At 47.6% G+C, this 15964-nt stretch overlaps 1 protein-coding gene across 4 annotated transcripts in view; it reads right to left on the bottom strand.

Moving 5' to 3' along the window:
• The window catches only part of Myo5b (myosin VB), a 330335-nt gene that overhangs the window by 69297 nt on the left and 245074 nt on the right, over positions 1-15964 (bottom strand). For all 4 annotated transcript variants that reach the window (XM_006525714.4, NM_201600.2, XM_006525715.4 and 1 more), the window contains exons 18-21: positions 7919-8030; positions 5005-5216; positions 2674-2830; positions 1718-1957 (exon numbers count right to left, since the gene is read on the bottom strand). In XM_006525714.4, the coding sequence (XP_006525777.1) occupies positions 1718-1957; positions 2674-2830; positions 5005-5216; positions 7919-8030 (721 nt within the window). The remainder of the gene's footprint in view (positions 1-1717; positions 1958-2673; positions 2831-5004; positions 5217-7918; positions 8031-15964) is intronic.

Genomic DNA, 15964 nt, shown 5'->3' with positions numbered 1-15964 from the left:
GCTCTTCCACAAGCCTGGTCTCTGCCCAGAACAGGAAAGCAAAGTGCCCCATTGTCAGCTGTCTCCACACAGGGGCTCATGTGTAGGACAGCTAGCTTAGCCAAAAACTGGTTCATTGTACTGGAAATGTGACTCAGTTGGCAGGATGCTTGCCCTGTGGCATGAAGCAGGGGTGAGCCCTAGCAGGGGATAAAACTGAGCCTGGTAGCCTACCACTGTGCTTCCAGCATTTGGGAGGTAGAGTCAGAGGTTCAAAGTCATTTTTGGCCAGAAATGGAGTTTGAGGCTAGCCTGGACTACATAAAAGTCTATCTTTAAAAAATAATACCAATAAAAACAAAAACAAAACAAAATGACTCACCTATTTTCCTGCCCTCAGGTTATGAGAAGCTCCAAAAATGCCTACTATAGCATGAGTACATTAAGATCAAGTGTCCCCACTGCCACTGCTGCTCTCCCACTGTCATGGCTGGTCCCCCACTGTCATGGCTGATCCCCCACTGTCATGGCTGATCCTCCACTGTCATGGCTGATCCTCCACTGCCACAGCTGGCCCCCTATTGCTATGGCCAGTCCCCCACTGCTATGGCTGGTCCCCCACTGCCAGGTTTTTCTTTTCCTCACATCCACACCATGTGCGCCTTCATCCTTTCTCTCCTGAGTCTACATGACCTCAAAGAAGGCAGTATTTTACGCTTGCCTCAGATCCTGTCACAGAACTCCATCCATAGTGGGCATTGACACACTGCTCATCCAGCTGGTTGACGTGCGAAGGTAGCCAGTGCAGAGTTAAAAAGCCTAATCAATGCAATACCAATGTCATATCAGACAGGATGCCAACATTTACCTCATGGGGACCGTCATAAACAAAGAGGGAAACACGGTGTGGGTCCACACAGCCATTGCTGTAGCTATACTGTGAAGCCTCTGGAGAGGCAGGGCCTCAGGACTCTGGACGAATCTATCAATTTCTTATTGCTCCATTAAAAAGTACCATGGAGGGCTGGAGAGATGGCTCAGTGGTTAAGAGCACCGACTGCTCTTCTGAAGGTCCTGAGTTCAAATCCCAGCAACCACATGGTGGTTCACAACCATCCGTAATGAGATCTGACGCCCTCTTCTGGTGCATCTGAAGACAGCTACAGTGTACTTAAATATAATAATAAATAAATCTTAAAAAAAAAAGTACCATGAAGCTGGTGGCTCAGAACAATGTAAGCTACTATTTTGCAGCTCTGGAAGGAGCTTCTAAAGGTGGCCAGCAGGACTGTGGTTGTTTAGAGACTCCAGGGGAAAACCTCCCACTGTTATCTGTAGCTCCCAAAGGTGGCCTGGATACTGGAGCCTGTGGCTCTGCATCCTGCTCCCCAATCCTGTCTGCAGCTTTCTCTCGTGAGCACGCTATGATCCCATGGGGTCCACCTGGACAGCCTAAGGCCACCTTCCCATCCAGACACCTCTAACATATGCACTCTTGCAAAGCTCCTTGTTGTGTGTGAGAGAGCACATTTGTAGATCCCGAAGATTGGGGCGTGCTGCCTTTGTTGGGGAGTGACACTATTCAGTGACTATGTTCAGCAACTATTCTTACTGACTGGGCAATGCCCCTGAGGTCTCTGGTACCTGCAGCTCCCTGAGAAAGCTTGGGGGTCCATCTCAAGCATGTCCCAGTATCCCCTAAGCTTCGACACCCATGTAGGAGACTCCTACCACTGACCTGGTCATCAATCTTCCGCTGTAGCTGGACGACTTTGTTCTCCATGCCCACGTTGAGGCGTTTCAGATGCTCTGCCGAGCGGGCCTCAATCTTGAGGGCCTTCAGCTCCTGCCTGGCCTTGAGTCTCCGGAAGGCACACTGGATGACAATGGCTGCATCCCGCTCCCGCAGAAAACGCTTCCGTGCCATCCAGCCTCGGGCGTACTTCTGGATGATGGTGGCTTTGTGCTCCATGAGGACCTGGTGAGGATGAGTACACATATCCTGTGGGTTTGCTCTGCAGGATGGGGACAGGTACAGCTTCTGTAACTACGGGGGTTTGAAAGCTGGCCTGGCCTTGGGTTTAGGAGACCATGCATATGTGGCCTGTAACATCCAAGGATTTGATGGAAAGTTTTAGCTAGGTTCTGTAGACCTTGTGTACACAGGAGAGTGGCTGACAAACTCTTGTTTCTACCTTTATTTATTAGATAGATATGGTTTGAATAGGAATGGCCCCCGTAGACTTGTGTGTGTGTGAATGCTTGCTTGGCATGGCACTATTAGGGGGTGTGGCCTCGTTAGAGTAAGTGTGACCTTGTTAGAGGAATTATGTCATGGTGGGGGCAGGTTTTGAGGTCTCTTATATGCTCAGGCTATGCCCAGCATAGCGCACAGTCCCCTTGTGCTGCCTGCAGATCAGGATGTAGAACTCTCAGCTTCTCCAGCACCATGACTACCTACAGACCACCATGCTTCCCACCATGATGACAATGGACTAAACCTCTGTTCCTTTTTAAGAGTTGCCTTGGTCATGGTGTCTCCTCACAGCAATGAAACACTAAGACAGAAGGAACCATCATAGTCTAAGAAACTTAAAGTTCCGGGAAGCCTAATAGTTACTTCACTAGAAGGAGGCAGTGGCCCTGGGGCAGGGGACTGGAAGGTGAAGTGAGATGCCCATGGCAGCTACTCACCTGGCGGTAGTTCCTGCGCACAAACATGGCCCGTGTGAAGGACTGGATGATGACGGTAGCCCTGCAGACCCTGCGGTAGGCTCGGCGGGCCTTCAGCATGCGGTACTGCTTCTGGAACACGATGGCGGCCCGGGTTCTCCTCAAGTGTTCGGCCAGCCTGGAGTGGTGGGGAAGGAGCACAGGTGGCCTCAGGGGAAGGGAGCTCATCTATTGAGCTAGTCACAGAGTGAGACCTTCCCTCTGTGGCCCTAGTTGGATCCCCTGTACCCCCCAATCCACTGGACTGACTCATGTCACCTTTCCCAAATGCACCAATGCCTTGAATGCTTGATATCTGGATTCAAAAACAGCAAAGTCAGTTTTCCCCTTGTGTTCTCACAGGTCTTTCCACCAGTGTCAGCCTCAGACTGGATCTGGCCCTCATACCCAGCTACTCCTTGTATCAGGCGCCCTCTGATGGTACCCGTAGCATCTCCTGTTCTTTTGTTAAAATTTTATGTGTATTGGTGTTTTGCTTGCATGTGTGTTCATGTGAGGGTGTCAGAAGCTTCGGAAGTGGAGTTATAGACAGGTGTGAGCTGCCATGTGGGTGTTGGGAATAGAATCCTGGTCCTCTGAAAGAAAAGTCAGCGGTCTTAACTGTTGAGCCATCTCTGCAGCCTTGTCAGTATCTTCCATTCTTAAGGGATCACATTGCTGCCTGTCCCCCATCTCTACAAGCTTAGAGATACTTCAAACACTCTGCTAGTTTAGAACCTGGTGGTGATGGAATAGAGCAAGTGTTTGCTAAACCAAAACAAACAACAAAAACAACCAAAAAATCCCAAAACAAAACAAACAAAAACCAAACCAAAAACCAACAAGCCAGCAGTGAGCCCTTGCGGTTTTCTCATTTCCCATTAACTTCCCAATCTCGCACTTGTCCACCCACCTCAGTAAGAGAAAGCCAGATGGTTACTTCCCTACCCCTCCCACCGAACTCATTGCAAAGACTCAGGAGAGGATCAAAACACCAACTGGTGGAGAGGGCCCAAGAAATCACTTAGCACAGCCCTGGGAAAGGAAGTGCTCCCCCTGCCTCCCCTCCCCCAGTGCCAGTCAGTATCTACATTCAGGGTGCCCTAGTCTATCTCTGTCCTTTCTTCACACAAGGCTTTGGCCATGGATCACACACTCCCTGCAGGGAGAATGCAGCATGTTGTTGCATGGTCACCACCAGGAAGCCCACGTTGGTGGCCTCCCCAGTGAGGGACGGGTGCTGATGGTGGAATTCATGGGCAGGGATTGCGAGGAGTCACTCAGAGTTGATCCCACTGTCCTCTCATGTCCACAGCGGCTACACTGGAGCTTATTTCAACAGTACAGAGGTGGCACATCGTGAGCCATCTCTGGCTGTGTGCGAGTTGGCGGCCTGGGGTGAGGGAGCCTGTGGTCAAGGGTGCCACCTCCATCTTTACCACGCAAAACAAGCCTATATGAGACTTAGCGCTGGGGTCGGTCTCTCTCTCTCTCTCTCTCTCTCTCTCTCTCTCTCTCTCTCTCTCGTGGAGTTGGGGTTGAGCAACCACTTGGGAAACTGGCTCTGAGCCACAAGATTTCATGGTCATTTCCATCGTTTCTCCAAGGACAAAAGGAGAGAGCCCTGTGGTGAGGCAGGTGGGGGTCTCAATCTGAAAACCGGTGGAAAGGCTTAGGAGGTGGTGACATCTTCTTAGTCACCCCTCAATGGAGATGGGCTCTGCCACCCTGCCATTCACCAGCCATGGGCCATCATTTGGGCAGAGTGGTGACAGTAGCTCCCTGTGTGTGGCATTAGATAGGGAGGGGGCCTGGCTGGCCCTATTGCACAGTAGCTGCTAAGGCCAGATGAGACATATACCCACCCATTCTTTACTGTGTCAGTACAGAGTAATTCATAGAAGGGCTTCCCTATACCTTTCCAGCACCAACTGGAATTCAAGGGAATTTGAAATTCTAGTATAAATAATGAGATTATATGCAAGGTTAGGTGTTAACTAGATTCATCTCTTTCTTCCTAAAGGACATCATTTTACCTTGGGCTACAGGTAAAGGCGAAGTGGTTGGTCTGTACCCAAATCAGACAGGATGTCCCAGGTTTAGTGTTGGTGGACTGGAGATAGATTGGGATATCATGAGACACACGAGCTAGATCTGCTCCCGGAAGCAAGAAGGGCAATACAGGGATGTACACAGCCACTAGGTACAATTTAAGAACAGATAGGCCCAAGAGGAAGCACTGTAACTCCTGACAAAGGCTCTCCCCTCCCCTCCCATTCCTCCTGACTCTAGATGTACCCCATCATGGCTCACCTGCGGGCTAGGTATCCCCTGCAGAACCTCTGCAGGGATAAGGTAGCTGCCCTCAGCCTACGGTACTTCACTCTCTGCAGCCATCCCCTGACCGACTTCTGGATCATGATAGTAGCTTCCCGGAACTTGTCTGCCCGAAGCTTCTCCAGGTAGGCCACCTGGCCTGCTCGGAAGAAGATCTTGGTGCGGCCAAACTGGAACTTGTCTGGGTCCTTTACAAGGTTGGGAGGGAGATTGGCTGTTTAGTGCACTGTGCATAGACTACTACTCTTTCCTTCCAAAGCAGAAGTATTCGTCAGATTGCATGTGTACCCTCCGCCTCCTGTCTAGTAGATATGCCTAGATTCTCATTATTCATAAAGCAGACTTGAATCTTCATGATGAGACAGGCATGGCCCCAGAATATTGCCATTAAAAAGATACTTGCCCTCAAAAGTCCAATAGCATAGGGAGGGCAGATAGAAAAGTAAACAGGAGACTCTATCTTAAGGAGTGGGAAGGATTAACAAGAAAATCAAATAGATAATATTAAAAAGGATGCTCTAGGCCTGTGGTCTTCAACCTTCCTAGTGCTGCAACCCTTTGATACAGTTCCTCAAGTTATGGTAACCACCAACTGCAAAGTTATTTTGCTGCTACTTCATAACTGCAATTTTGCTACTGTTATAAATCATAATGTAAATATCTGATATCCAGGATATCTGATGTGTGACCCCTAAAGGGGTCATGGCCCACAGGTTGAGAACCACTGGTTTAGGCAGTTATGTCTATGCTGGTGGGCAAAGATCTGTGTGAACCAAAGGGGGGGGGCACTGAAGGTGAGAACAAAGCAGAGCAGAGGCCCCTGTCCTGAGGTTCCAAGAGTCAGAAGGGGACTACATGCAGGGAATTGAAGGTGGGTATGGGAAGGAAACAGACAACATAGGTTTTGTGAGCTGGGGAATGAAATGGGTTCAGGGCCTTTGTGGAAGCAATAACTTGGTCTAGTAAACATTGGACAATTACTTAAGTGGTCACAGAAATGTACATATAATTACAAACTGCAAGTAACATGCAAAGAAAACCCCACTATGAACGTTCCCCCCAAACATATAATCACTGTCCTAATTATAAGATTAGAACTAGTTGCCCTTCTTTGTGTTTACCCCAACAAAGAGACATGACCCAGCAGGGTACCTGTGGACAAGAGCAAACCATTGATGGCTGAGACTTCTTTGTAAATAACTGTCACCTAAGCAATGTGTGCTGGCATGAAGGCCATAGGCAGGAAGGAGAGAGTTCTGTCACACACCATGGTGGCTGGTTTTTGTCAGCTTGACACAAACTGGAGTTACTTGGATAGAGGAACCTTGGTTGAGAAAATGCTTTCTGCAGTCAAGTGTGTAGGGCATTTAATACTTTTCCCTCTGGATATTCTTGACTAGAGCAGAGAAGGAACTCAGTGTCTACTCAGAGAGCGCAGGATAGGCCACATGATGTTAAGGGTAGAAAACCATTCTGAAAGCCCCCAAGGGGGAAGAGTCTCCCAGAACACCCATCTTGTCTCTTATTAGCTATACTGGCTTATCAAGCCTTTAGACATAGCTGAATGAAGTTTCTACCAACAAACAGTCTATCCTTACAGGAAGGGGCTAAGCCCTGTTGCTCCCCACGTCTCCTCCGACCATTCTATTTCTAAGTATACAGAACACTCTGGTGAGTGAGGGACCAGGAATGTAGTCTTCAAGGTCAACCTGGGACTCAGCCAAAGTCCTACTCATTCGGAATGTTGATTCTGGAAGGCAGGGCCTAAGGATTGGGAGAAAATGAGGAAGAAATGCAGTATCTCTTGGGAAGTCTTGACTGAAGCACAAGTGAGCAGTCTATCTCCAGGACAGAGAGCTGTGCACAGTGGCCCTAACTAATCACCTCACGTAAGTAGGCCCTGTGCATTAGCTGCCTGTGAAACCCTAAGCAATTTACAGCCACTTCCTGTACATCATTTTCCTTGTCTGTGGTTCTGCTAATAACCAGGTAACGGTGACCTATGACCCTGGACAAAGTGAAAGGAGGTCAGGTAGATGTGGAAGCCACTCCTAGGGCTGGGGGAATAGATACCATGAGGCCAGCCATGACACCCACAAGGAAGAAACTCCTAGTGCTACATAGTAACTGAGCTCAGCTGAGCTTGAACACATTTTCTTAACCCATAATAAATGAGGTGTCAAAGCATGTGTGTTGATGGGTGAACCACAACAAAACCATGGTTAGCCAGAGTCCCATCGACCAAGCATAATCTTCAATCAACTACACTGATACGCTCTAAGCGCTGTCCTAGCCGGTTAGTTTGCAAAAACATGTTTAATTTTTATCACCTTCTGAAAGATATTTTCTATGATTTAACACTTTATGGAGACACAGATCATTACACTCGGCTGTACCTCTGCGACTCTCAGGAAGTACTGAAATATTTAAGGGTTTGCCCCTCGTGGCTCTGGGTTTTTAATTTTTCAGGCTCAAAATGTGATTTTGGGGTTGCTTCATTTAAAACGATTTTTTTTCAAAGGCCTGAGAATATCTGTTGCTTTATTTATAACAAGCCAAGGCTGGCTACAGATCAGACCTCCACTCGGTACTTCAGCTCTGAGAGGCCAGAGATGCTGGGATGGACAGCAGCCGCAGCAACTGCCACCACTGCCAGGGGTTGCTTCCTTACACACCCTGGGGATCTGTGCTCCCTATGTGTTGAGATGTGGCAAGGCAGAGAGAATGCTATAGGGAGGGAAAGGGGATTATTTTATCCCAGTCTCTGTTGTAGGAAATGGCTTAACATCTCTGGTAGTTTTGAAGTGATGAAGCCAGAGCTGTAGGTAGCCTCCACCACACCCTCTACCATTGGGGGCTTTTGGTCTGTGCCCTCCTATGGCTACATCACCTTGATGAGACTCTCCAGGACAGACTTGCAGATATTCTTCTTGTCGGTGTTGGTGAGCTCTCTCTTCTTCATCAACACCCGATACCGGTTGAAGAAGTCATGGTAGGTCCACCTGGAGGAAAAGCCAAGATGGATCAGGTGACCTCGGATGCAGTCTCACGGAGTCGAGGCTATTGTGTAAAGTTATTGCAGGAGCTTCCGGCCCATCTCAGGGGAATTCTGTCCTTTCCACACCCTACTCGGAACCCCAGTGTGTCAGCATCCCTGAAGTTGGGATGGGTAAATTGTGTGTTCGGGAGGCATCTTTCACAGAGCCAGGGTCTCCATCTTTCTTTTCACACCTTCGGAGCCCTGTCCTCTGCTGCCACCATGGAAGAAGCTGGGCACCTTACCTAGACACAGCTTTGTCCGAGTGGCTTGGTTTTTGTCTTTAACTCAGTGATCTTTGTAAACACATTTCTAAATGCAGAAGAGAATGGTATTGTCTCCATCATGACTTTAGATCACTGCTCTTAATGTGGAAGAGAGAGAGGAGCAGGTCATCTTAGACGTTTTCCACCCCAGAATCCATTTCACAAGATTCATTTTTACTGATCCCAAGGACATGGGCATGTAAAATAGGTACACAAACCAAACATTTACTGATAACGCAACATAAAGAAATACGATGTGCCCACAGATACAATAGTGGCATGAATGTCAATAGGGTGAGTGCCTGCTTTCTGATCAGATTTAAGGCCTGCTCTACCAAAGGAAACACATGCCCAGTCCTGGAGATCTGGCCAAGAACCTAAGGTTGGGGTGCTCATAGGCTCCAGAGGTGAACCTGTTGCTATTAATCTGCTAAATGGGCACAGCATCAAACTGCCCTGTAACTCCCACATCCAGTTATAGGATTGCTACCAATGGCTTAAGAAGCCATAATGGTGGTTTCTCTCTCCAATATTTTTCTCTTAATTGGGATAATATAATCCCCCTGAAAAGATGTCCCTCATCTCCACATAACAGAAGAGATCTCTAACCCACTGCCCACACAGGGCAGAATTCTTGGCTATGTTTTGGTAATCTTTACAGGGCCTCACCTTACCCCTGGCATCTGAGACTGGTTTCATATAAACAAACGCAGTCTCCCGAGGAAGAGCTGCCTTGGCTCACATCCATCACTACTTCACCTTCTGATTCAGAAATGCATGACCTTCTCATGTAGTGGCAGCGTCAGCATGAGCCCCCATCCAAGGTGGCTGGGAGGTACAGCCTTAGTTGATCAGGAGGTCAGTACAGCTCACCCCTCTCTCTCAAAGGCCAGTGCAGAGTGAGGCTGGCTTGTTCCTTCAGAGACATCAGGAGGGCTTGCACACCAGTCTCTAGAGACAGGCTCCTGGAACTTTATTCAATTATCTACAGGTGTGTCACTGAGGTGAGTCAGCTGCCATCTCCTCTCATTGGTGGCCTTGTCTAGCAACTGTGTAGCTACTTCAGACCAACCTGCTCAGGTGCTAGTGGGGAGTGAACAGGCTGTGTCCCTTTTCCTGGGACTCTTTGGCCTCAGAGGGTCCTTTAGAAGTTTCAGCGAAAGAAATGCTATGGGGTTCCAGGAACCTTCAAGGTGGGAGGCATAGTGCACTCAAAGTGACAACCCCTCCCACACACAAGCAGGGCCCCTCGGCTTCAACAGCAGCTAAGCATTGGAGGGAAACAGCTCAGAAATAACCAAAGGGTACTTCTATTTATCTGTATGTCCCCCTCTATGGCACAGTTGGCTTGACAGTTCCCTTCCTTTTTGAGAAAGGATTTCCTGTAGCCCAGGCTGGCTTCTAAGCTACCATGAAGCTAAGGATGGCCCTGAGCTCTGAATCTTCTCTGCCTTCACCTCCCAAATGCTGGATTACAGGCGAGCATCTGTTCCTTTCTAACAAGCAGAAGCTTTTGAGATGTCATGTGATATACATTTATCCTTTTATGATTTTTTTAATGTGTATTTTGTCTGCATGTATGTCTGTGCACCACGCATGTGTCTGCTGCCTGCGGAGGTCAGAAGAGGGCATTGGATCCTCCTGGACCTAGAGTTATAACTGGTTGTGAGATGCCATTTGAATGCTGAAAGTCAATCCTGGACCCTTTGGAAGAGCAGCCGGTGCTCATAGACACTGAGTCATAGCTTCAGGCCCAAATCCTCCCTCCTTGAAGTATACAGTTAAACTAACCTTTAGTGTTTTGTGAAATTGTGGAACTAGCCCCAGTATTGAATCCCAGAACATGTTCACGACCACAAAAAGGACTCTCATACCCCGAGCAGTTCTGCCAGACCTTGGAAATCACTGATCTACTTTGTCTTACATCTCTTGGTTTTTAACTGGCATTGGTTTTGACTCTCTTAAGGAGGGAAGGCATAGATTATCTAGAGCCCCTGAGGACGCGGTCTTGGGACTAGGAAAGGAGTCCCCTTGCCCTCTACATTCCACTCACTGAACAGAAACATTCCCACCGTCCAGCTGTGCATACCTGCCATCTTTAACCTACCTTACAGATGGACATGCTAAATGTAAACCGGATGTGCATTTTGTTTAGAGGCTAACTGTTGGACACTCTCTGCCCTGGCTCTGATATTTCTACCTAGAGAAAGGCGAGCTTGGCTAAGAACCCATTGAAACAGTGTCTGTGAAAGAGAGCTTCCTGGAGTCTAGGTCTCCATGTCCCCCCCTCCCCCATACCACTCCCCACCACTGACATGTGCACTTCAGAGTGTTGGGGTTCGGTGTGTGCTTTCCCTTAGGCGTCTGGGCACTTCCTCCCCACCGTCTCCCTCCACTCTTGAAGGGCACTTCTTGCATTCTGCATCATGGTTATTTGTGTACTTATTTGTCTCCGGGAGTTTGCAGTTTTGCTGGGAAATCATTAAGGCAGCATTTAGCCAGGCTCAGAGCCTTAAATGTTTCTAACTTGAAAATCTCTCAGTGCTGACCGATCTACAATTCTAGGAGACTATGAGGGGTGGGGGGATGTGACTGCAAGGATGTCGAATCCAGTTTGTAACAAGCTCAGAGCACAGGAAGCTTGGCTCCGACCCTGGCCATCACTGTGACTTAAGGCTGGCTGGATGTCTTATCCCCTCTGCCTACAAAAACAGTCACCCATCTCACAAAAGTACCTGGGCTTTCATGGCCAACGAGCCATCAGAGGAGTGTTGGGAGAACCTCCCAATACACTCCTCCCTGCTCAAGGCAACCAGTCCTTTTGTTTTTTTAACTTGCAAACATAGTTTGAACTACATCTGTACAAGGAGAGAGAGGGTAGCAGAGTGAAGCTGGGAAAGAGAGCTGCTGAGAAGAGCCCCTGGCCTTGGGAAGGAACTCATTCCTCCAGGAGACAGAATAAGGGAAGTGAGTCTGCTCTTTGGTCTCGGCGTCAGAAGGCCTAGAGTAACATTAGTGACCAGAGTCCAGAATCAACATGGGTTCTCCATGGACCTTTATGTCCCTAGAGAGAAAGCCCACACAGAAAAGTCTCCTTGCCTGAAATGGGCAATGCTGCAAAGTGAAAATAAAAAGAGCATTTGGTTCTTTTTGTCGAAGGAGAATTTAACAGGACATGTTTGAACATGCGTTCAATGTACTGTATCAACATAGAGGGAGACAGCTCGGTAAGACCACAGACTGGCCTAGATTTTGCTGTGTAGACTCTGTCCTTTGTGTTCCCGAGTCTATTCAGGGTCCCAAAGCTCTGAGACCTGTCTGTGCAGGTCTGTTAGCATGTGGATGCCCCCTTTTGCTAGTCTCCAGCCTCCTTTAACCACTGTTTCTCTCAGACACTTCAATCCCTTTACCTCCAAATCTCTTAGTGTGGTGTCTTTATAGCCAGTTGCTTATATTAGTTGAATAGTATTTTACTGGCCATTCAAATAGTTGGACTCTCCCAGTTAAACCTTTTCTACCAGTGTCTCTTAAAGGGGGAGCTGTGGGCTTAGGGTGTTAATTTTGCAGTGTAGGAGAATCCCATACAACACAGGGCATACTGCAACTTTGGGCCATCAACACTCCCTCATTCACTGAGACCCAGAACAACAACAAAAGGCTCTCAATATCTGCAAGAGCATTTGCTATAGAATATACAATAGTTTTGGTTCAGAAGGCCTTAACAAGCATTCATGGCTGGCATCTAAACAGTGTGGACCCTTCCCTTTTGAGTGACCCTGACATATCTTCTCTCACTCAGTATGCTGCAAAGCATCCATCCTATCTATAGCTGAAGAAAGACTATGCCAGCTCCTGACAGGGCTTTATGGTGCCCTAGCCACTCTGGAGGTAGGCTTCTCCCAGTTCCTTAGCCCCAACTTTCTCCCTGGATTTCAATTTGTATGCTATGTGTTTTGCCGGGCATGCTACACTCAAGTATCATGTTTTATTTCAGAAATGGCCTCCTTCACCTGCACTCTGGTCTGGCCAAACAGTCATAGTTGGAAGTGTGGGACAAGCTCAGGGCTGCGACTGCTTTCAGGCTAGGCAAACACTCATCAGAGCCTTTAGTCTAGAAAAATGCCTTCGTGGAGTGAGGTGGTGTGAGACATGGAGGGATGATGTGACTGCCGTGAATGTTGCCTCAAGTGTTGTCTTGGCTGACCAAGTTCCTATCTGGAGTCTCACAGTGGACTTAACTGTCACTATGTGAGGCCATTCTGTGGAAGAATGTCCATCTGCAAGGTCATCAGTCAACTGGGGTGAACAGATGAGATGGGCTGGCCACAGACACACAACTTTGGGTGGCTCCCCTTTTGAATCTGTTTCCTCATGAGGCTATTTGGTGTGGTTGTATAAACCCCTCTGGTTTATACAACTCCACAAGTAAGACTTTTAGGTGATGTCCTAAGTCAAGATCTGTGATATCAGATCACAAAGAAGTTGCCCCAAAGACGCCATAGTCCATAGTCTCAAGAACCCCTTAGAAAATGGCGAAGAGTCCTTTAGGGTTCTCAGGGCAAGATTAGAAGGGTAACCTACGCTTTCAGCTACTACAAGGGCAGACACATCCTTGTTTCCATCTCGGAGGACCTGATTCAATCAGTTTTTCTGAGATTGTTTCCTCATCCATAAAATATAAGTGACACCACCTATCTTGCCAACCTCAAGAGTAGTCATGACCTGTTCAGGAAATGGTGCTGAGGTAAGAGTCTATCCATACACAAACAGTGCAGTTGGATCCCCTAGCTCACACCACACAGATGCTAATGCAAAATGGTTTAACCTAAAGTCGTGAAACACTTAGAAGAAAACCTTAATACCAACCTCCCTAGCTTTGGATTGGACAATGATTTCTTAGATCTACTTCTTAAAGCACAAACAGCCAAAGAATCAAAACAGATAAAGTTGACTCCGTTAAAGTTGGAAGTCTTTGCATTTAAAAGAATGTGATCAAGAAAATAGGAAGACTAATCATAGAATTAGAGACAATATTTGCATACGGCTGGTAATGGTCTCTCATCACAAACAAATCATTCCCATAACTCAACAACAGGCAAATAACATAATTTAGAAATGCTCAGATGACCTGACCACAGATTGCTCCAGAGAATTCACACAGAAGACCTAAAACCCGTTAAAGGAGACTGAACACCAGGAACCATCAGGAAAAGACAAATCTAAGTGACAGTGAGGTACCACTTCACACCCCCAGAAGGTTATGACTGGAAACATACAAATACATTTTGATGACCGTGTGTGGATACGGGGCTCCTTGTCTACTGCTGGTGACTATAAAACGTTAACTGCTGTGGAGACAGTCTAACAGGTTCAAGGGGTTAACCAGGGTTACCGTAAGATCCAGTAACTCCACTGACAGCTATATAATGAATAAACATGGAAGGAAATGTCTGCATTTAAACTTGTACATGGCTAAGCGTGTGGCACACACCTGTAGTCCCAGGACTTAGGAGGTAGAGACAAGAGGACTGCAAGCCCGTGGCCAACCTGGGCTCTATAGTGCAGCCCTGACTGAAAGCAAAACAAAAGAGCATGTGCAGACATGTTCATAGCAGCATTCATACGTGCTAAAAAGTAAAAACCTAGGGGCTGGAGAGAGGGCTCAGTGGTCAAGAGAATACACTGCATTTCCAAGGGTCCAAGGGTCCTGCGTTCAATTCCCACTGTACTTCCAAAGATCTTGAGTTCAATTCCCAGTGCCCACATGGCAGCCAGAGACAAGAAACCACACCATTCCAGCCCAAGCTCGACAGTACACACTCTTGAAGTCTCAGAGCAAAGGCAGTGACCACATGACTACTTCAGATGTGATAAGCTAGGAGGTGAGGAGGCGGTTGCCATGGCGTCCATTTAATTCTATGATTCTAAACCATTTTCTCCCACATGGGTTGGGGGAGGTAGTGTAGGGAAAGCAGGAAGTCTTTTCAGTAAACACCACTCACTGTGGTACATTCCTGTAGGCTCAGCCCTTAGAAGGCCAAGGCAGGAGGATTGCTGCGTGTTTGAGTTCAGCTTTGGCTCTGCATGGGTCCAAGGCCAGTCTGGGCTGCCAAGTGAGATCCTGTCTCAAGATAAAAAAGTAGTACTGTGCTTTCAAGAGTAGGATGAGAACTAAGTTCATCCGGTTTGGGTTTAGCTCTTTTTATACAAACACTGTGTGTTTGAGGAGCCCTCCCACACCTACTTTGGTCGAGCAGTATTTGCTTCCCAGTTCTTTCAGTTACAAAGTTGAGAGAGAGAGGGGGGGGAGGGGGAGGAGGAGGGATGAAGGATGAAGGAGGAGAGGGAGGGAAGGGGAGAGGAGAGAGGGGGAGAGAGAGCCAGGGAAGCAGGGAGCTGCGGGGGAGCTGCTAGCCTAGACAGCCCATTCATCATCTTTCTTTATGCTCTGCAAAATGAGCATGTTTCTTAGCTACTGCATAGTGTTTCAAATTGAACCATACATTTTCATTATAAGCCAGTCTCCCAGAGAGCTGTAATTCTTAGGGCAGATAAAAAGTAGACAGGTACCCAGAAGTCCGTGGGAGAGTGGGAGAACACTGCTGCTGGCTGGCCATGGTGTGCTTGTTCTCGCTGGTTAGATTTGGGACATTTGGGAGTGCCTGTTATGTCTTCATTTCAAATAGGAGAAATAATTCCTTTCAAGGCATGGGGTGGGCTGGAAGGAAGAATTATCAGAAAGGCTTGAGCCTTTGGGAAGCAACTCCATGGAAGAGTGGTCACAGATCTCAGTAATACTGGACTGTGCTCTCTCTGTCTCTGTATCTCTCTGTCTCTGTATCTCTCTGTCTCTGTCTGTCTCTGTCTCTGTCTCTGTCTCTCTCTCTCTCTCTGTGTGTGTGTGTATGACTTAGGAGAAATGCAGGAAGGTGTTATAAGTTGGAATTTCCTGAATCATAGGAGCCCACTGACAGAGCCTTGGGCAATGCTCTGCACACATGTGCAATTACTTGGCAAGCAAATACAAGGGGAACCACTCCTCTGTGTACATTATTGGTGGCTGGGGAGGTGAAACACAAGCTGCTCAAGTCCCTGTGGTCCTGTGAAGGTCTCCCCAGGTAAGGTCAACAGAATGGCTGCTCATACAGCATATTAGGTGCTGGAGTTTGTATTGACAAGAGGATGAAAGGGAATAAAATTCACAGGCAATAGAAGAGGTGATACAACTCCATTTCAACACTCACCAAAGTGGTGCTTTCTATAGTTTAACATTTCCAATGGTAAGGTGAGAAGGAAACCTCTCTTGGACCCTCTAGCAAAATGTGTTTAGGCAACAAACACAAGTGGGACACAGGAAGCATGTGTTGGATCTAAGCTATGCACTTAAGCCACAACTTTTTGCAATAGTTCCCACAACACCAGAAACACATCCTTTCTCCCATGTACTTTCTAGGATACCTGAGCTTTCAAAGAGAAAAGGTGCAGAGACACTTGCAATTACCTGCTGGAAAAAGCCCTGAAATGAACAGGCCATGGAAAAAGATGTCTACCAGGTATGCTCTAAGAAGCCAGCAAGTTGTGGCACATCAACCCTGCCAATGGCAGCTCTACCTGCAGCCAAGTGGGCAGAACA

This window comes from Mus musculus, chromosome 18 (genome assembly GCF_000001635.26).
Source record: "Mus musculus strain C57BL/6J chromosome 18, GRCm38.p6 C57BL/6J".
Lineage (NCBI taxonomy): Eukaryota > Metazoa > Chordata > Mammalia > Rodentia > Muridae > Mus > Mus musculus.
The sequence above is the reverse complement of the archived record's forward strand: the minus strand, read 5'-3'. Positions and strand labels throughout refer to the sequence as shown.